General features: G+C 31.2%; 3 protein-coding genes across 5 annotated transcripts; all 3 read right to left on the reverse strand.

The window, feature by feature from the left end:
- Positions 1-1,292: 1,292 nt before the first annotated feature.
- LOC7466744 (uncharacterized) lies at positions 1,293-5,319 on the reverse strand. 3 transcript variants are annotated; one of them, XM_024605476.2, is made up of 4 exons: positions 4,943-5,319; positions 4,657-4,864; positions 1,874-2,012; positions 1,293-1,726 (listed from the first exon to the last, which is right to left on the reverse strand). In XM_024605476.2, exons 1-3 carry the CDS (start codon positions 5,025-5,027, stop codon positions 1,886-1,888), a joined length of 420 nt encoding a protein of 139 aa, XP_024461244.2. In that variant the 5' UTR covers positions 5,028-5,319; the 3' UTR covers positions 1,293-1,726; positions 1,874-1,885. The 3 variants fall into 3 exon arrangements, 2 of the variants coding, with proteins under 2 accessions (XP_024461244.2, XP_052310452.1); XR_002982943.2 differs by having other exon boundaries at positions 1,437-1,726; positions 4,657-4,872; positions 4,943-5,313; XM_052454492.1 differs by having other exon boundaries at positions 1,437-1,726; positions 4,657-5,318.
- Positions 5,320-5,460: 141 nt separating this feature from the next.
- Positions 5,461-9,668, reverse strand: LOC7466743 (ras-related protein RABC1). The gene is made up of 7 exons (XM_002309882.4): positions 9,476-9,668; positions 8,928-9,133; positions 8,258-8,326; positions 7,727-7,792; positions 6,948-7,069; positions 5,999-6,127; positions 5,461-5,799 (listed from the first exon to the last, which is right to left on the reverse strand). The coding sequence occupies exons 2-7, from the start codon at positions 9,061-9,063 to the stop codon at positions 5,692-5,694; spliced, it is 630 nt and encodes a 209-aa protein (XP_002309918.1). The 5' UTR covers positions 9,064-9,133; positions 9,476-9,668; the 3' UTR covers positions 5,461-5,691.
- Positions 9,669-18,797: 9,129 nt separating this feature from the next.
- Positions 18,798-20,045, reverse strand: LOC7466742 (uncharacterized). The gene has a single exon (XM_002309881.3). It carries the CDS (start codon positions 20,035-20,037, stop codon positions 18,982-18,984), a length of 1,056 nt encoding a protein of 351 aa, XP_002309917.3. The 5' UTR covers positions 20,038-20,045; the 3' UTR covers positions 18,798-18,981.
- Between the last annotated feature and the right edge of the window lie 1,421 nt (positions 20,046-21,466).

Genomic DNA, 21,466 nt, shown 5'->3' on the forward strand with positions numbered 1-21,466 from the left:
ATGGTTAAAGCTGAAAGCAAACACTTTTAATGAGCGTTGAAAATGTTCCAAAAGAAATATACCATTCGGTCTAAATTTTCGGCGAGGAAGTAAGCATGCAAGAGATGGAGCACTTCTTTTTACCAAGATTCTACAAGGTGAAAAGGAAGGGATATTGCACAGGCCTGCACACTATACCTATAGCTATGCTACAATGCCAGACAACCGTCCAAAATTTTGGTTGAACGTCAAAAAGTTGGTGCCTTTCATGAATTCAACCACAGCAGCATCATGTATATTCAAGCAAACAGCAAGTTCCAACTAGAACTAAATACTAATCAAGTAATGGCAGAAACCATATAAGGGTTTCCTCCAAGGTTTGTTATAACGTGTGGAGGGGATTTTTTTTTTTTTTTCTTCCTTAGTTCAATGGCAGCAGGTTGGTCTTATAACCTAACTAAAAAGACAAGAACATGAAAGGTCTCACTTTCTGATAACCATGTGCTTAAGGAGTGCCATTAATGACTACGTTTACCAAGTAAAGCAGCATCTATAAAAGGTTTTCTTCAAAATTTAAGTTCAATGGCAGCAGGTTGGTTTAAGTATGCATCAAAGAAAATTCCTGGAACGTGTGAGTTTGGTAAACAATTTCGTGTGGCAATTAAATTAAAGAGACAAAAGCAAGAAAGACCTCACATTCTGTATAAGCACAGTTGAATATTGTCCTTGGAGTCTGTTTTCTATACCTCACGAGGAGACTATAGCACATGGAATTCTTCATGAAGCTATCCAAATCAAGAACTCATAGTCATACTACATGTTTTAGAATTGCCACCATTGGACGCAACCAAAAATCTCCTCCCTTTGGTTAATCTGCGTTGTGCAATGTTTGAGTTGCGTAACACAGCTTTTTCCCAATGTTTGAGTTGCGTAACACAGCTTTTTCACAAAAACTTGGTCTTCGGTGAACATGGCCCCCAACATAGGTTGCTTAATGACTTTGCAAACTGGACGTATTGAAAGGGTGCGTCTTTAGTGTCTTAGGTTCAAAACCAAAGACATTGACTTGACTTTGTGTTCAACCATGTATTTAAAGACTCAGTGCCAACCAAATCAACTTGGAACGGATGAATGCGACATCCGGTTCAAGCAACAGTGGTCTGGTCCAAGTTGAACTGGTTATCACTAAGTTTTTAAGCATTTGCTTGGACACGAAGTTAATGACTTTGTGTTTAAACAAGGTATTGAATAATTTACATATCAACAGAAGTAGAACAACTACTTGTTTTTTACGGTACTGTATTCTGCAAAGATAGGGGGATAGAACTCGGATTTGAGTCCTACTTTTGCTACTTTGAGAGACAAAACAATAGTTGTCTTAGCATTACATATTTAATTATGAACTAGCAAATTCATGGATGGATCATGGATGAAGATGGTGTTTGGAAGTGTAGTAATGGTTGTTTTTCAAAGTGTTGTTTACTCGAAAATACTTCAAAATAAAATTCAAAAACATAAAAAAAAAAAATTTAATAAAAAAAATTCTAATTTTATCCAATCCCTGTTTGAAATGCAATACCAAACAGGAGCGAAGAGTGATACGATGATATCATATTTGTATATAACTTTGATATTTATGAAAGTGTGATGAACTGCTGCAAAGAACTGACCAAACTTGGAGGCCAATGCTTAGTTTCTTTGGCATGCTTGTCCGCATATAAGGCTGCTGCAAGAGCTGCATGTATTTCTGTCAAATACCCCAACAATTGGTCACCAGGAAAGAATGTTAGATTTAAAAAGGAGTAAAAGGAAACAAAATTTCCAAAGGGGGGACATTCAAGCTAGGACTTTCTACTTTCATATAGCCAAGAAATGAAAAATCTTGAGAAAATACCTGGATATCCCTTCAAAGATATTGAGATATCTTCCATTTCTGCAATTGCTTCTTCTCTGTCCCCAACCTCGTAAAGAGACAATGCTCTCCCAAACCTTCCATATTCTGAGAACGCAAAATCTTTGTAATTTTCAACCATCTGCAAGAAAATATGGAAGTGACATTCTAAGTAACATCACAATCAGATTGTTCATGAAGCATGCATTACAACATCAAGACAACTTCAATCTTGAAATGGAGCCACTGATATCTTGTACTATGTTAGAAACACGTATTCTGGAGTTTCTTGTCTAATGGAGTGACTAAAATAAGTAGTTCATTGTACTATGTAGAACCAATTCAATCATTTATTTCTAATACTTAGCTATCTGGGATGCAAATCTTCTAGCAAGTTGTTCACCCAAATTGCAACAAGGCGGAAGCATTTCCTTTGTTTTTTCTTCTTTTAATTTTATCTTTTTTGAGGGGGGGCGTGATAGAGCAGAAGCACATCACTTCAGTTCCTTTCTTTTGGCAAATGAAAAGGAAAGAGCTTAAGATCATAGTCAATTCTTGGCACAACCAAAAAAAATTATGTCACGTAGGCGCTAGCAATTTAATTGGAGAAGAGGCAGATTGCAGGCTTTAAAGCACAAACATCTGAGAGAGCTCATTAATGTCTAGAATCTGAAGATAAGGAAAAATTCACGGATGCAGAACACTGTATGATTTACAATGTTCTGATACAAACAGAGGGCAAATAAACAGATGCACTCTAGCGGATAGCACCTAGTAGTTGACATGAAACTTCAAAGGAAAACAATAGTTTAGTCTATGTGGCTCTCTAACAAGAGCACAGGCAACTGCAAGGGTCTGTCCAACATGGAAAAAAGGAAACTACATATCCCTAGTGCACGTCCCTTTGAAGTTTTTCAAAATTTATCAATTACCACTATAAATCTTGAGGTCTTGGACAGATTAAATCTAGAATGTACATTCTAGTGTCTTCAATCTATATGATACAATTAAAGGTCTTTGTCTATCATAACCATGCCAAAATGTTGCCTTCTGGTAAGCCCTGAGGTATTACAGTTATCAATTGATTGATTAAATTCTGTTAGACAAACAAATGCTAAACTATTTTAGCTCTGGAAATGCAGAATTATCTCAAATCAGTTGACAGTAACCTCTGCAAAAGAAATGTGCTGTCACAGGAATTTCACACTTAAATAGAGTGCCAAATCCTAATGAGGGTTTCATAAAAACTATTAAACAATATTACTTCCTTTATTTCTTTTCTTTATCATTTTTTGGCAAGTTTCAGTTTTTCAATAAGATGAGTATAGCATTGCTAAAAACAAACTAAAAAAAAAAAAACTCAATCTCCATGCCCTTATAAGGAGCTCTAACGAGGAAAAAACTTAAATAACCCTCAACGAACAAGCAAACTACAACTTGTTAACCCCACAGCGTGAAAATTAAAAATATAAACCCTAGCAAATAACAAGCTTTCAATTTTGACATTCAATCTGCAACTTCAACAAAAAAAAAAAGATCCCTTCTTCATCTCGCTACATTTCCACAAAAGTGTCAGCTGTACTAGGGCTTTATAAGTTCTAGCCTTAACCTCAATACTTTCCTCTCACTTCACCCCATGTGCTAACCACCTCAGAATGAGAGACACCATTTTCTTTTGGGTAGACACCAACTTATCATTCACGATCTGTCTAAATATTGGATGTTCGCTAGTTTACCAGCTATACATTCTTCCAGACTCCCATCATCTCCCAGAAACCTATAGTTACTTTAAATGGGAGTTTTAAAGCAATTAGTTTCGCTCTGCCCCAAATCCTCGCACTAACTGCAACTTAGGTGGCTTCCTCTAATACTCAACCTTTTACTAGACTAAATTCCACAGATACAATCAAATAAAAAAAATTCTTCAATGGGATTATGTTTGGAAGCTCGGACTATCGACTTGAACTTTCCTACAGATCAATGCATCTCAAATTCTGTCTATATCATCTATAACCTACTGGAAAAGATTTTGCTCCATGCTTTAACAAACCAAAATCAGAACTCCAAGCTTGTAACTTAATTATACAGGTAGAACTCAATCCTTCTTCATCCACAGTTCAAAGAAATTATTTCAGAAGGCCACTGACATAATCTTCTATCTAATAATAGATTAAAAAAAAAACCCAAAATTTCCCCTAGACAAAGTTTTGCACCAAAAATTTATCCATCCAAGCAACTTCTCCCAACATTTACTCTCGGCAGTAAGTTCATCATCAGTCACAAGAACCTCCCCTAGCTCTCCTTGTCAAAGGCCAAACACACTACATAACATACCATTTCTTTTTTGACCATCATACCTCACCAAGTTTAACTCGCCCATTCAAAACTCACATCTCCTGCTTCCAGAGCTCTATGCTTAGTGTTTTTCAAACTTAGAGCTCATTCCTTAACCTAATAATTAGTCATGCCAACGAGCAATAAGCCTAGAGGTACTTTCCCCTGCAAAGTAAAGGCGATGAGATTGGTCTCAAGTTCGAGTTTCATCATTACCACCATAAGAACCGAAATAATAAACACAAGAATACAATTTTCTTGACTCCCATATCCCTTAGCATTACATCTCCAAAAAAAATCCTAAACCATCAACATTCTCCAAAAAACTATCTCCAAGACTAACATTTGCAGCAAATAACTATTATATTTCAATTGACCAGTATATGTAAAATCAAAAGACAAGGACCAACTAAAAGTTAAGGCCCAAAAAATAAAGGGAAGATGTAACAAACCTTAGTGAAGTAGAGCAGTGCTTCATTGAAGTCACCTTGAGCCTGCAATTCCCTCCCTTCTCCAACAACTCTACAGCTTCTGTTACTCTCCTAGATATGGCAGCACTGGCTTCTTTCTCAGCTTGGCTTACTGGGTCAAAGCTTTCTGCTAGTGCCCAACAAGAGTTTAAGTTCAGTTGTATAGTTGAAGCACTCGCAAATTTAGCACCTGTAGTACTAAAAGGAAGAAGATTAGCAGTAGTTGCTGTGGTGAATAAAGGGAGGGAGAATAGGAGAAGGCGCCTACTGGTTGCTCTTGCGTTTGGAGTTGGTGGTGGTGGTGGTTGTGAAGGGAGGAGTTGATTGGAAATGGGCGCCTTACCTGCACCCATTTGTTGGTGTTAGTTTTTTTTATGGCAAAATTTTGGTGTTCTATAACTGAGTTTCTAGTTTTTGTTAGTTTACTTTCTTTTGTTTATTTTGGCCCTTCAACTTGGTTGATTTTTCAATCCTTTGAAATTCTGTTTGGTTAATTAGAAATCTTATTGGTAGAATCTATAACTTAAATTATTATTGAATTCCAAATCCATATTATTGAAAAATTATTGTTTTGAAATTATATTTTACTTTTAGGCATCATTGATTTCTTTTTGAACAAATGAACAAATAATAGATCCATACAAATACTGTCACAAAAAAGTAGATTCTTGGTTACCTTGAAAATATTACCACATGGAGGAAAGGGGAAGAATAAAAGCTATTAATTGCTTCTTCCTTTATGTACATCTATATCCAGAAAACCACAGTAAGAACATAACAGCAATCTGTTTCCAAACTTCAATTTGTCATCACTTATCAGAAGTAGTTCAATGTACCAAAAAGAGTGTAGAAATCAAATAAAAGCATTCACAAGTCTACTATATTACATGTGACTTTCAGTTCATGTAGACAAAAACAATAGTTGAATAAAAACTATTTCTTCAGGATTTGGAGAGGGATCACCATCACCACTTTTGTTAGAGATCTGGAAATGATGCAAAGATAAACTAGACCAAATCAGCAACAACTGCTAGTGGACGCATCAGGTTGTGGACGCTTCTCATTAAAGATGTTCTTTTTCACACCTTTGGAGCCCTCAGCCAGTAGACTGGGTGTATCTAAAACCTGCAAAGGATAACCATACCCATCATCATGCAAGCTATTAGTCACTGCATTGTAGAAACAATTTAACAAGGGACAAAAAAAAAAGGCTAATTGGACAGGAAATTTTGTTCTCGATATCAAAACATAGGCAGCAATAACATCAGAGTAACAACATATAAATAACAAAGTAAACAAGTATTTAGCATCTTCTGTTCTGTACCTTTAGAACAAGCTCTTCGAAACATTGCTGTACATTGACGCGAGTTTTAGCACTGCATTCAATAAAGAGGCATCCATATTCCCTAGCAAAGTTTATGCCCTCCTTTTTTGTTACCACCCGATCACTTTCCTGAATAGAGGAAATCCAAGCATGCATGAAACTTCCATAAAAGATGATATCATCTCAAATTTCCATGCCCAACAAATAAAAAGAAGCACTACCACTATAAAGTGTCGAGTATCATCTAAGCGTCTACCATGCAATAAGTGACAAAGGATGTCCAAATCATCCACATTCTTATGTCCAATTCAATTATATGCCATAAGAATGTCATACTAGCCTCAGAACTTTGGCAATTCAGAGTGCTTGTTTCACAGAACAAATGAGGGCAAAAGGTTATTTTCCTCTAGGGCAAAAGGTTATTTTTTCCTTAAAAGTGATATTTGGTCGAAATTCCAATTCAGCATACAAGCAAACCACAATTTACAGCTACCTAGATCCAACTTCTAACATCTAGGCTTCCAATTTTCTAAAAGTATTGTGTTCTGAACAATTCGGAGAAATATTGGAGAATGAACCTATAACAATAAAATTTTAAAAAAAAAATCACGTGTTTTTATTTAATACCTTGTAAAGTGTCCTTTTCCCTGTAGAAGCTTCTAACTATCTATATTAGTTTTAGAAATTTACACCCTTAAATTATAAGGAGAGAAGGGAGAGGGGGGGCATAGACAATTCAGCCTTTCTCTATTCCTCAAAGCATTATTGCTTGTATGGAACCCATAAACAAGAACATTTAGTTAAAAACAAAACAATAAACGATATGTAATATAGAGAGGAGGGGGGGGGCTATAACACAAAATTTAGAACTGTCCCTTTTCAACAACAAAATTAAAGCCAAATTTAAACTGTATCTCACAAGACAAGTGGTAAGCCTCCATCAAATTACCTTGTCAACCTTGTTTCCAACAAGCAGCTTGATGCAATCTTGATTTGTTGAATATAGATCAATTTCCTTGGCCCATATTTCAGAAAGATTGGTAAATGTGTCTCGTCGAGTTACATCATAGACTGTTGCAATTAAAATAAAATAAAAAATATTTAACAAGTTGATTGATTAAAAACATGACAATAACACCGCAGAAATACAACCTACAATCTCAGAATTTCATTGTTTTTTAAATGGAAATACCAGAAAGTTTCAAAGCTAGCTGAAATAATAAAAACAATAATTCATCAAAAAGATGGAGACTTTAATCAGTTAAAATAAAGTCTAACTCTCTGATGATGTTTTCGCTCCATTTTGTAAAGTTTGAATTAAAGTTATGAGAGAAAGACTCAAATAAAATCATAGTTCCAACGGATACGAAAGAAAAATGGTAGCAATCAATTGGATGGTTGGTGAAACGGAAACCATGAAGCCACATTTTTTTTCCAGTTTTTCTTGCCAGAAGTTTAGTGCCTATTTATCCAAGAAATCCAAATACATGGTGAACAGATTAAGTTCAAAAGAATATCATCTGTTTCATAAATCTATGTGACTAAAAAGAAGTAGATAGTACATTTTGCATGTAAGCCATCATATGCAGTTCAGGCAAAGCAAATGGCCCAACACAATTGAACTTCTAAATTCAAGGAACACCATCTTTAAAACTTTGCAGTGAGGTTTTGCATTATAACAACTATTAACTAAGCGATTGTAAATGTCATGAAAGATAGGGGAAATACCCATAACGATCCCTTGGGCCCCTCTGTAGTATGAACTCGTCAATGTTCTAAATCTTTCCTGACCAGCTGCATGAACAAACATTGAGCATCAGAAGGCATCGTTTGGCCAACTAAAGCTTTCTCTAAGGAGAAAGAGGTAAGCCAAAACTGTCAAGACTTGGTAAAACAACATAAACAGGTAACAAAACTGTCAAGTTACTAGTAACATTGCCTGCAACTACATAAGCAATTAACAAATTTCATCCTGCTATTGCTAGCAATGAGACTGGAAAGTTATTTCATAATACTATGCTACATAATTTATGAGAACATTAATGCCAACATCTGAATTATAACCAATAAGCCACAGAACAATAAGATAATACTGATAAAGACTAAATGTTTATAGCATAAGCATTACTTTTAAAATTGAAGTGGATTGCATGAGACATAACATGCAGGTAAAGCATAAACATAAAGCAGGCAATTAAGAAAAAATGAAACCGCAGACTAAGTGACAAACAACAAACATGGGAACACAGTTGAAGTTACCTGTATCCCATATCGCAAGTTTCAGCTTTTTCCCTCCAATATTCACAAATTTTACTTTAAAATCAACACCTGTGCAGCGAAGGAAACAGAAAATAAGCTAAAATCTCAAGAAACAGGGACTTGCAAAATCATGGCTTCAAAATTCAATTTTGATGGTCAAGAGAGCAAAATGCTATAATCTTGCCCCCGAAGCAAACAAATTATATCTTAAGGATTTGATGAACAACATGACATAAACAATTATTCAAATATTAGATCCATTAAGCATTATATGCATGACTGATTAGCAAAATTTCACCGAAAGATGAGAAATTTATAAATCTGAACTCAAACACCTTCCTAATTAACCGTTAAGTAGCAAAATCAACTTCCATCGCCAATAGAAAGAAAGCACAATTTTGATTTCTTGCAAATAGTTATAGCACAAGCAAACAATTTGAGGTCCTGGATCTTAATTTTCAATCCACAGAAAGAAGTCTAAAAGAAACACCAATTTGTAAAAGAATGCTAATCGGCAAATAACCATAGCTTGGAAGTAAAATCAAAGCATGAAATCCTAGTACACTAGCTATATTTTTCAATTCCATAATACTAAAAGTAGATTACAGCAACCTTAAAATCAACCAGAACACATACGCGGATGAATATTTGCAGTGCCCGTGCCACTTACCAATGGTGGGGGAGAGATCTTCAAAGGTATCAGATGTGAAACTCAAAAGGAGACTACTTTTCCCAACACCAGAATCTCCGATCATTAACAACTTGAACAAGTAATCAAACTCCGGAGAACTCGAACTGGAATCCATTAAAATATTATCTCAACTAAAACCAATAAAATCTCAGCTCCTCCAACACCACAATGTGCCCTAGGTCACCCTATCAAAACACAAACCAAATCACGGATTTTAAACAATACCTAACAGAAACCAAATAAATTCAAAAAAGGAAATAAAAGCACATTATTGTAGAATTGAAAAGTGTGATCAAAGCTGGAATCTTTTTCACAATACAACACATAAAATAAAAAACCAAAAAAACAGCAGATGCAGAAATTCAGAAAAGAAGATATTTGATACCAAAAATAGAAATCCCAATTCAAAGCTAAGAATTTCCAAATCATTAGATTAAACAAAACAAAGCCATCAGTACCCAAAAGCACAAATCAAGATTTGTGTGTGTGCGCGTTATGCATCAACAGAAAAGGAGATTTGAATGTACCTGAAAGGTAATGGCTTCTGAAAAAATTGTTAAAATTCTGGCGGTGGGTTTGCAGAGAAGGATAGAGAGAGAGAGAGAGTGCTCTGAGAATTATGTAAAGGAATGTGAAAGAGAAGGGGAATCCACAGTTAAAAGATGATGGAGAACCAAAATATAATGTAGATATTTTTTTAAGCTAAACACGACTGTAGAAATAAAAAAAAAATCTACGAATCAAATTTTGCCATACAACGACCTTAAAGGATTTTTCTTTTACTAAGAAAATTAATTATTTTAGTTTTTCCTTTCTTTTTTACCATTATAATAATGCTACAAGTAAAATGCATAGTGACAAGGGTTATTTGGCTATATGATCAATGTACTAGATCACGTGTTACATTGCAGGCCGGTTTAAAAAAAATTAGCACAAAAAAAATATTAAACAATGACAATATTTTTAAATAAACAAGAAAAAATTGATACTTAATAATTTAATTGGAGCCAATTAGTTGGATAGTTTAATGTATTGATTTAAATTATAGGTAATGATAATAGATAAACCATAAAAAAAATATTTAGCAACAATTCATCGATATTATACCTAGAAAAAATAAAAAACAATTGTTAGAAACTTATTATCACTTCATTGTGGGCATCGCACATCACAAAAATAGTTTATTAAGTCAATTCAGACCTAATTGTAAAAATCTAGACGAAAACATCCGAAGAAGCTATATGGGTCTCTAAAACAACATCCTAAAAAACCAAACTAAACAAAACAAAATGAAATGAGAATTCGTCTATATTCAATCAGTCAATTCTATTTTATTAAAGAATAAAATTTACTTAAAAATAAATTTAATAAAAAAACAACAAATAAAAAAATTTGAAGTACACAATTAAATAAAAAATGATAAAACCAAGGTCATAAAAAGCATGAAAAAAATAGAGCTTAATCTCTAATTAAATAAATATTAAAAGATAAAATCAAAAAAATATTAACTTGAAAAAAATGTAAAAATGGTCGCATTGGAAAGACAATCATATCCTCAACCATTAGCTTACACTCTCTTTTTTAAGAGCAAGATGGTGAATTCACTATTCCCGTTTACAGTGTAATAAATCTAGGGGAGCAGTAAATTCATCACCTCCTTTAATTTTTTTTAATATCAACTATGGATATTAACTATATTTTGATCATGGGGATAATAATAACATCCTATATTTGACAAATACGTTATGCAATCTATATTTAATTTTGTATCTTTGATTTTCATGTTTTTGTTCAAGTCAATAAGGTCTTTCTACGATCTTGTTTATACCATTTGATATAAAAAAAAAAATTGAACCATTAGTCGAGATTGGTCAATAGAATTCGAAAACAACATTGTTTTTCTTATTTGTTAGATATTTTACATGAAAATAAGATTAAGCTTGCTTTTGTTAAATTAAATTTTAAAACAAAAACTAAAAGGAATCAATAAATCATTATGGATGCAGATTCATTGTATTATGGGATGGAATAGTATAATGACCGTCATAGTGGTGTATAGTTGTCTGGTTTGGTTAAGAGATGAAACATTAAATACTTTGAAAAAGTAGGCAGTCAAGCAGCCTTTTTGGGTAAAAAGATAGGGGAAGGTGAATAGAGTAACCAGACGACAAGCTGTCTGGGTTTCCCTTTTTTTTTCTGCTAGTCAAATCGATGATTTTTTTGGTCAAATCGCACTATTTCAAGCATTATTTTGACTTTTTAGGGTTTTAGTTAGGGATTTGACTAAAATTCAATTTAGTCTTTCATTGTTTTTTATTTCTTTTGATTACATCTCTAATTGACCTCAAACTTTTATTTTATGCAATTTTACCCTTGTCAAACTTAAATACCCACCCTGAATCTTAGTGTCTTTTTTATTTTGGTCCTTGACTTTAGATTTATGCAAATTAATCATTAAACTTTCCATTTTCTCCAATTTCACCCATGTTTTCAAATGAATTAAGTCCCTGAAGTTTAACTCCTTTTTCAAAAAGGTTGTTGGCTATGAATTTCTTCAATTTGACCTTTAATTAACTATAAACTTTGATTTTCTTGCAATTTTACCCCTGATTTCAATCAATAGACTTTGTAAAAATTAAGTTTGGTTCTTTAAAATTTTAATCTTCTCAAGTAAACCCAAATTGAGCTCCCAAACTTAATTTTTCACCAATTAAGTCTCTAATAAAATTAATTTGACCCATTAAATATATAATTAAGCCTTTGCACCTAATTAAATATTTTAATTTGACCCAAATTAATTTTTAAAAATAATAAACTTTTAATTTAGCCCACGATTAAATCAAATTGACCTATTAAAAATCTAATTATGTCCCTAGACTTAATGTTTATACAGATTCGTTGAATAATCAATTAATTTGATTTTGAATCTGCATTGTCTCTCCAGTCTTGAGTACAATGGTATGATTAGGCTTATAATTTTGTCGAAAACTCTAGCTTGATTCTCACACGCACATATCTGAAACCCTCCCAACTTGTTTTTGCCATGTCGCTAGTCTTTTTACTTTTTATTTTTATACGAGAAAAACTGGTAAATTTTAGGGAAGAACCCAAGAATGAGTTATGACAACGATGACTTATAGAAAAAAAAAACACATGTCAAAAGAAAGTTGAATTTCAATATAACTTATTGTTAAAGGATGAAATAAAAAAATGATAAAAAAAGAAGAAGATTTGAGCCAATCCAATTTAGCATGAAAAACCTGAGACCCAAGTTGTGAGGCTAGGTCATCTTCATAGAAAGTAAATAAAAAAATCTCATTTTCTAATAAACCTAATATTGAAAGATGAAATTAAAAAAAAATCGGTGTAAAAAAGATAAAAAAGACCGATGTCAACCCAAGTTAACATTTTATACTCGTGACATGGGTCATAAAACTAGAATCACTGCACTAGAAAAATCAAGAAGTCTAATTCATAATCAATTCGATGTTGAAGGATAAAATCAAATAAAAAAAATCAATTTAAAAAAAAAGAACCAGGAAAAAAAAAAGAAAAAAACAGCAATTAAGAGAATAAAAACCAAATCTGACATAAAAATAAAAAATTGATCTGTTGGGGATTTGACTTTGTACGATCTTATCTCTCTGTAGTTTTTTTTAAGTGGTTTTGTGATTATCTTTAATTTTTTATATAGGTTTATCCCGATCTCAAGGTCCAAATCATAAGTTTCCCGTATTGCTTTTGAATATAAGGGTTTTTTTAGAATTGTTTTATTTATGTTTTATTTTTCAAGATATTATCCCAAATCATTTACATATATATTTTTTATTTATACAAACAAAGTTTATTTTTTAAAATAGAAAAATATTTATTTTTCAATAACACTGTTGATTTGTTCATCCTTGCATATTTTTTATAGGACACGAGTTTATTCATTCATTTTCATTTGTGTTTTTAGGTTATGAGTTTTTTAAGATGTAAATTTATCTTTTATTGATTTAAGTAAATAAGTGTAGTGAACACAATCAAATGAATATATTATTTTATGTGATTGAATATCTTTTGGTTATTGTCAATGATTTTTTTAATTTATTTACATTAATTGTTATCAATTTCTTTAGTTAGATGCTTGCATTGACTTTTTAATTTACACTTTAATTTCTTTATGTTAAAAAACACATTAAAACAACTAGTATATCCAATATTTTTTTTTTAAAAAAAACCAATGAAGTAGCGCGAGTTAAATGACTAAAATACAAGTAAAATGTGCAACTCTATAAACAAGTTTTAGGCTTAAGGTTTAGGATAAATACTCTTTTATTTTACCTTACACTTTGTAGTTTATCTTTTTGTGGTGCTTACATTATCTTATTAGTCTTTTTTTTTAATTATTATAATCTTTGTAAAGCTGTTTGTTTTTAAATTTTAAAAGTATTTTTTAAAAAAGTTAATTTTTATTTTATTTTTTTACTTCAAATCAATTTTTTATATTTTTAGATGGTTTATTTTAACGTGTTAATATTAAAAAATAAAAAATATTATTTTAAAATATTTTAAAATAATTTTTTTTAAATAACTGTAACTATAATATCAAATAAACTATCAATCATTAAAAAGTCACCTCAATCAATCAAGAAGACTTGTTGTTTTATAGGCATTACAATCATTCGAACACTTGAAAGCCACCATCTGCCATCCACCAGCTGTAATAAGATTTACATCATTCTTAAAGTTTCCTGACTTCATCAAGATGAATAATTTACTCATTTTCTATGGATAAACTTGTATTCCAGCTTGTATATATTTAGACAATGCTAACAAAATCCAAAGAGAATTGGTTCTTTTTTAAATTATTTTTTATTTAAAAATATATTAAAGTAATATTTTTAATTTTTTTAAAATTATTTTTGATATCAACTCATTAAAATAATCTAAAAATATTAATTTCAAGTAAAAAAATAAAATATTTTCAATTTTTTTAAAATAATTTTAAAATGATAAAATAAACAGGATTTAAGAGAAAAGGATTGCGAGCTTGGATGCTTGTTGCTTGATGGTTATATGAAAACAATATATATATATATATATATATATATATATATATATATATATATATATATATATATATATATAGTGAAATCTACTATTACTCGCATAAAGTTTTCATTTTAGATTAATTGGTCATTATAGTTTAAGGTTTTTATATTTTTATTTTAAATTTTATTTTTTTTTACATTTCAATCTTTAAATATTAAAAATAAAAAAGAAAGTTATCCAAAAACAAAAAAATAAAAATGCTTTAGATCAACCGGCCATAAAAAAAAAGTGTCAGTGAACCACACTCTCCAATTGAATTGAATGAGTCATCGTGTGATATGACACCATTCTTGAATCATGGCATTTTGGAGCCTTATCGGAAGTCTGGAAATTTCACCAGGGAAGAAAAATATCTCACCGCATACATTTCAGCTGGTCAAGAAGATAAATAAATTCAATCAATTTCAGCCATCACTGTTTTATCTCTTGGTTTGGGATAATTTTCCCATTTTTGTTCTTCCTGAGATCTCTAAGTTGCGAGGAAACTCTGTTTTTCTCTATTCATTGCTTTGTATCCATATTTTATATGAATGGACTTCTTTATTTTTTTCAAAAAAAAAAGAAAAATTGAAAAAGGAAAGAAATATCGAATATGATCTCATTGACTAATATATATATATGCCACCAGCCTGGCTAATTTTTTTCATAACATTAAAAAAATTATTGATGCAACATTGGTATTTTTAAAGAAGTAAAAAATTTAAAATTTGAGTAAGTGAAAGAGATTACTTATATAATCATTACGAAGACCCAAAAAAGAAATAAAAAATCATAAATTAAGTATCTTATTTTTATATTTAATCAAACAAAATAAATAAATTTAACAAAGATTAATTTTTCAAACCTGTAATTTGTTAAATTTTAGATTTGGGTTCAACTAAAAAGTTTAATATCCAGCTAATTTAGTTATTAAAATTGGATTAAAAAAATTAATGATGAAAAGAATATATGGAGAATGAAACTGAAAAAATATATTATTTTATAAATTATTTTAAATAAAATAAATATTAATAAAAATAAATAGCTAAATCTAAAAAAATAATAATTAAAGGATTGAGGTCGGCATACTTTCTGATGACGAGAGAGTGAAAAAAAGAAGGTCATTGTCAGTGAAGCAGGGGCGATTAAAAGCCACACGCATTGTTTGGGTAAATAGAGGCCATTGAGGGGATTCTATTGCCGCCCTCCCAATTAATTTATTTAAATAATATATATATTTGTTAAAAGATGTATAGACCCTTCCATCAAGTCAATTATTACCAAAAAACCAAAGGAAAAAAATAAAACAAATGCCCCTGCATGTCATTTTCTTTTCTCGCTTCCAAGAGCAACTTCGATAAACTTGAAAATACAAAAATATTATCATTTTGCTTTCAAGTATAAAAAGATCATTATTCAACTATGAAAATAAAAAAGATGTGCAGACGAATCAGCCCCTAATTAACTCGGTAATGCTCAATTAATCCCCATAAAAAGACAAAACTACCCTCTAAGCAAGCCAAAAACACCGAACACTATATGAAAAATTAATATGTTTTTGGTGTTTTGAGATATTTTAATGTGCTGATATCAAAAATAATTTTTAAAAAATAAAAAATATTATTTTGATATTTTTCTAAGTAAAACATACTTTTAAAAACAACCACAACCACACTTTCAAATACGCTAACCAATCCCAATTACTAGCAGTCAACAATATTAATTAAAAAATAATGCATCTGCTCCCTTGAACCACCCCCATTAAATTAATAGGACTATATGATCGAGCTTCTTTATGAAATCTCAAAGTTGTCAAATCATTTGCATGTCGTTGAAACTTCTCTTTACATATAAAATACCAATTTCCTATATATATCAAAGTTTTTAATTGGTTTTAGATCAAGGGTCGGGTATGCTAATTTAGATTAATTCAGGTAAATTTAAAATAATTTTATTTTAATTAAAACTATATCTTTTAATTATTTTTTAAAAAATTCAAATTATATTTTTATTAGATTAATTGAGAAGTTGAATTACGGTGATAAATATTATATCATTGCAAAAATAAATATTATATTAAGATTTAGGTTGAATTAAACTTAATGATATTTATTTTCACTTGAAATGATAAGTAGCACATTAAGAAGATGTTTGGGAACGCGGTGTAAATCGTGTTCTTAAAAAATTTAATTTTTTTTTGCTAAAATTTAATATGGTTTGTACGTTTTGGATCGTTTTGATGTGCTGATGTCAAAAATAATTTGAAAAATAACCGTTACCACACTGCCAAGCACCCTCTAAGTCTCTCGGATTCCTCCTCTTCTCTTTATCTCCCGTCTCTTCAGATCAAACTAAAAGGTCAATAATATTGGCGGCCCTGATCGCTTGATGAAATGAGTGGTTGGAAAGGGTTGATCAAGATCAACAGGTGAGATCTACAGGTCCAGGCAATCAAATTAGAGCATCAAATTAAAGAAGGGCACAAGGAGGATAGAGCCTAGAGGACATTAGATTTGCTGGACAAAATCAAAAGGGAATTGGTTATTCGCTATCATGTAACAGTTGTTAATCCTAGCTCGAGTAGGTGAATTATCTTGAAAAATTTGGACCGTTAGCCCGACTAAAACAAGGTTTTTTTTGTGTGTTAAATTAGATAAAATATTGACTCAATAAAAATAGTATTTGAAAATATACTTTTTTAAATATTTTTCACTCATAAATATATCAAAAATAATATTTATTTTTTATTTTTTAAAATTTATTTTTGACATTAGCATATAAAAACAATCCGAAAACTTCTAAAAAATTAATTTTAAGCAAAAATAAATAAATTTAGCAAACCTTTATTTAGGCTGCAATCCCAAACGAGGGTAAAACTTGGTTGAATTCACCTGTTTTTATTTGTTTAACCTGATCAAACTTGGATGAATCAATATCAATAAAAAAAAAAAACAACATCATTTTAATATAAAAAAATAGTTGATTGGGTCAATGATTCAATGACCCATGCTATTTCCAAGCTAGTATACATGTTGGCTCTCTAACTATAATGTTCAAGCCACAAGAAGTTCTTTGATGGTGTCATTAAACTCGGCCAGTGAGGCAACCTTGAAACTTTTAAATCCGATTTCTTTTCTAGTTTGAGCTTTAAATTAAAATGTCTAAAAGTTTTCCTGACATGACCAGTTGATTTGACTTGTCTAAAAAAACCTGGATGACAGGTAAAAATGTGATTTGGATTTATATAAAAAAAATTCAAGATAATATTTTTTTTAATATTAAGACAGAGATCCTTTGGATCGATTTGGGTTTCATGAATTAATTTGCCAAATTAGCGACCCGAGTCATGGACTCTATTGGGTTCAATAACTGTTTTTTTATTTAATTATAAGATAACAAAAATAGACGTTTGCAAAATTAAGCACCTACCAAATGTTAGAACATTTACTTGATACAATGATAAACCTAGAGAAAGCAAACCAAAATAAAAATAAAAAAGAACCAAATGTTGAATGATGAAATTAAAAAAATAAATAAAAAAAATCAAATGATAAAAAATAGGTCTGGTGCGTTTGGGTTTGGAAGCCTAGACTCGTGCCTAATATTTTTATTTTATTTTTGCCTCAGGAGCACGCTTCTAGGTTTCTTTTTTAATTTTTTAATCAGAAGCATCGCCCACTCCTAAATTTGTTTTTAGCCGGCAATGATCTAGAATTTGACCACCATTGTGGTGGGCGAGAAATTGGGTACATAGGTATTTTTTGCCTAAAAATGTATTTTTTCAAGTTATTTTCACCTAATAACATCATAAAAACCTTCATAAACCACTCACTATTCCTAAAACACCTCAAAATCAATAAACTACTCACTATCCCTAATTTGATTCACTTTTTGATGCATGTTTTTTTTATTAAAAAAATATAATAATTGAACTTCACTTGTCGAATAAAACTCATTAACACCAAGCACATTAAGTTTCATTACTGAAAAGTGACAATTCATTAACTTTCTCTTTTCTTTGTTGTTTTTAGATGATTTTCTTTCTTCTTTCTTAAACTCAAGAACTAAAATGTTAAAAAAGTTACCTTTTAGACTAAAATTAAAATTGAAAAAATAAAAGGACTGGATAGTAAGAAAAAGAAAAGTAGGTGAATTAAACATATGTTTTTTAGTAAAATTGAGATTCACCATCAGATCTCCTTTGTTTATACTTTGATTTTTTTAGTTGAATTTTTTCTTAACAAATTTTAACTAATTGATCAATTTGGACACAAAATATTGTAATGGTAAATAAAAGGTTTCAGGATGGAAAAAAAAAAAAGTATTGAGGATTGCTACAGTGATTTACTAATTATTTTAGTATATTTTGGAATGTAATGTAATTGTAATGTGTAGTTTAATTGTAGAGTCAAAGGCTGGATGATAGTTTTTCCTAAGTTTCCATGGAAACAGTTTTTGTTTCACAAGCACATTAGGTACGTAAACGGCTATATATGGCTGTTATTTTCTTTTCAAAAAATCCAAAGGCATCCCTAGAAATCATCCATTTATTATCTCAATTTGGAATTGAGCTCAAATACAAATAGTAATAATTAAATTCTTCATAATATAATATAACTTTTTTAATTATCGGAAGATATATTCAATGATCTTATAGCTATATACGAAGCATAGCATGTCTTTCTATATTAAATTACTTCTGAAAAAATTAAAATCAAACCCATTTTACTGAAGAAAAATTTCGTCTGGTATCTATAAAATGCAAATAAGATATATATAATCCCCTTTATTAAAGCACAAATTATTTTTACAGTTCTTTATGAAACTAAAAGCATATCATCACTTACAACGTAAACAAGAAGCACCAATGTGAAGCATGGTAATTTCAAGACCTCCAAATTAAGGCAGGAATATTTTATGGAAAAAAAAAAAAACAGAAAACTGTAAGAATGAAGATCTAGGCTTCAAACTGCTCCATCTGGACATCCTTGGACTTGAGAGGGATATATTCCCCAAGATAAACTTCAAGGTGGTCTGACAAGGAGGACTTGTCAATATTCTCATGGTGATAGGATTTGCAGACAAAGTAGAGAACTGTTTGGATGACAAGGCCGAAGAGAATCACCTTAAACAGCAATAACAAGCAAAGTAATCCCATTCCAATTCTGATTTCCATTGTCCACTCAAGAACCACAAAAGTCTCGAACAGGAATTGAATTCCGACAAAACATATTCCAACCACAATAAAAATAGCAACTGCAATTCCCATCTTGCCTTTTATCAATTCCCTGCTCTTCATCATGGCTTTAATCCCATAAAAGTCTTCTAAAACAGAAATCACACTCGCCAGATGCCAAACTATGGTGATATACAGTAACCCCGCAGAATATAAGATAACAAGAACAACGAGAAACAAGATCCTGAAGCCAGCTGCAGGTACATGGTTGATAAGTGTAAAAGACAAAATGATCAAAACCACTATGGAAACAATGTTATAGAGCACAACAACAGCAAAACTCCATATAAAGGTGACCATGAGTCTCTTCCAGACCTTTGGCACAACACTCATGATCTTCTTGAAGGTGATTGGCTTGGCAGTGTATATGCAAGCTATGGTATAAACAACTGCAGATGTGGAAAGAAGGGAAAAGATTAGAAGGAAAGTGAAGTATGCAAACTTGAAGAGCCAGAAGGCAGTCCATTCCGCGGAGATGGTATCAGAGAGTTTATCATGTTTTGGCGTGCCAGATTGGGTGAAGTCTAAGGTATCTTGATTGTCAAGGATCTTGAAGAAAATCATTTGGGATATTTGCATATGAGCTAGGAAGATGAAGGATAGTGGAAGGATGAGAGCTAGGGTTATCTTGCTGAAGATTTTTCTCCATGTCAAGATGATCTTGAAGGATTCTTTGAAGATGCCAAAGAACCCAAGAAACTGGAGCTCCTCTTGTTCTCTGTCCATGATTTTTTTCCTCTCCTTCTTCACAAAGAAATGGGTGATGGAGGGAGGCATTGAGTTGTTGCCTAGTTGGCATTAAAAGGTAGATTTCAGAAAACAAGAGTGGACTTTCATTTGACAAATTGCCCATGGTCTTCCTCATGAATTACTTGTAAAACATTATAATATTGATAAACTTTTGGAGGGTAATGAAGGGATTATGAGAATTATATTATCGGGTGATTGGCTACGTTGCAATGGCAGACACATGGTGTTAATTTTAAGCTAGCCAGCACCATCCAATGAAAATTGTGGGCACCTACAAGTTGGAAATTTTAGATTAAAAATAAATTAGCAGTTATATATCATTTTTGCTTAAGCTTAAAAGCATCATTTGCTGTGTGTTAACCAATAGAATCATTTGATATCTTTCTTAATTATTTGAAATTAATTAAGTCTAGTTATAATTAATAGAAATGGTTAGAAGGGAGTTAAAGATGAAACATCACTATATATGTGTCCATGTCGAATTACAACAAATTAATAATATTAGCAATTCACCCCTACATAATCGATAAATTAATTATTCAAGACTCAAAAGCAGGACATTTATAAAGTCTACCCGGCGTGGACTTACAAATGAAAAACCAGACGAGGAAGATTCCAATCCAATCTAGGGCGTTCTGAATTCCAATTTTCTTGCGAACAATAATCCACCGTACGTCTTTCGAAGGTGGATTCCATTAAGAAAACATCCTTTTGCAATAGTAAGAAAGGGGTTTTAGAACCAGATGAATTGGTATAATATTTTTTATCGTTATTTGTAGAAAAAAAATAATGCATTGGCAGGCAGAGTCAATTTTACTACTTTTCATTTTAAATCCACTGTAAAATCATCATAATATCCTTGAGTTAAAATTATCTTTGCCTTGGGTCAAGTGTTTTTTTCTGTCCTATTCGCTTGTTTTTATAATTATAATTATTATGTTTAATCAGGGGTAATTTAATATTTAGGGATGTATAAAATGTTATTTAAATTAAAAAAGTTGGTTGCGCGTGTCATTCACGTGGACGTGGGTGGGTGCTCCCGCTCTCTTCAAACGACGCGTACAACGTTGCTCTGAGGTCAAAATCCAGCTTTCACGATTATATTTTAATCCTCATAGCGTCAACTTCATTACTGGATAGAACGTGTGGCAAAAAATGCTGGGTTTTGCACCCCTTACCATTTCTTCTTTTCCTTCTTTCTTTCCTCTCTTCTTTCCCTTGTATATTTTCAAAGTAGCCTTTGATTTTCTTTTTATTTTAGATTTAATCTCTATTCCTTTTATTACAATTCTTTTTTTTAAATAATCCATAGATTTGAGATTTTCTTTTGATTTAACATTTCTTTGATTTTTTTACCTTTTAGATTTGGTTCTCATTCTTTTAATTGTTATTCTTTTAATCACTATCTTAATTAAATTATCTTTTCAATTGTACCCCTCAATAGTTTATATCATTC

This window comes from Populus trichocarpa, chromosome 7 (genome assembly GCF_000002775.5).
Source record: "Populus trichocarpa isolate Nisqually-1 chromosome 7, P.trichocarpa_v4.1, whole genome shotgun sequence".
Lineage (NCBI taxonomy): Eukaryota > Viridiplantae > Streptophyta > Magnoliopsida > Malpighiales > Salicaceae > Populus > Populus trichocarpa.

Bases quoted from the DNA above. Each gene is read 5' to 3' on its own strand.
- LOC7466744 (XM_052454492.1), bottom strand. From the start codon at position 5,027: ATGGGTGCAGGTAAGGCGCCCATTTCCAATCAACTCCTCCCTTCACAA. The intron at 2,013-4,656 runs GTTTGTTACATC...ATTTTCTTGCAG, and splicing joins CACTGCTCTACTTCACTAAG to ATGGTTGAAAATTACAAAGA.
- LOC7466743 (XM_002309882.4), bottom strand. From the start codon at position 9,063: ATGGATTCCAGTTCGAGTTCTCCGGAGTTTGATTACTTGTTCAAGTTG. The intron at 7,070-7,726 runs GTATTTCCCCTA...TAATTGCAACAG, and splicing joins GGCCCAAGGGATCGTTATGG to TCTATGATGTAACTCGACGA. The intron at 6,128-6,947 runs GTAATTTGATGG...TCCTCTATTCAG, and splicing joins TTGGAAACAAGGTTGACAAG to GAAAGTGATCGGGTGGTAAC.
- LOC7466742 (XM_002309881.3), bottom strand. From the start codon at position 20,037: ATGCCTCCCTCCATCACCCATTTCTTTGTGAAGAAGGAGAGGAAAAAA.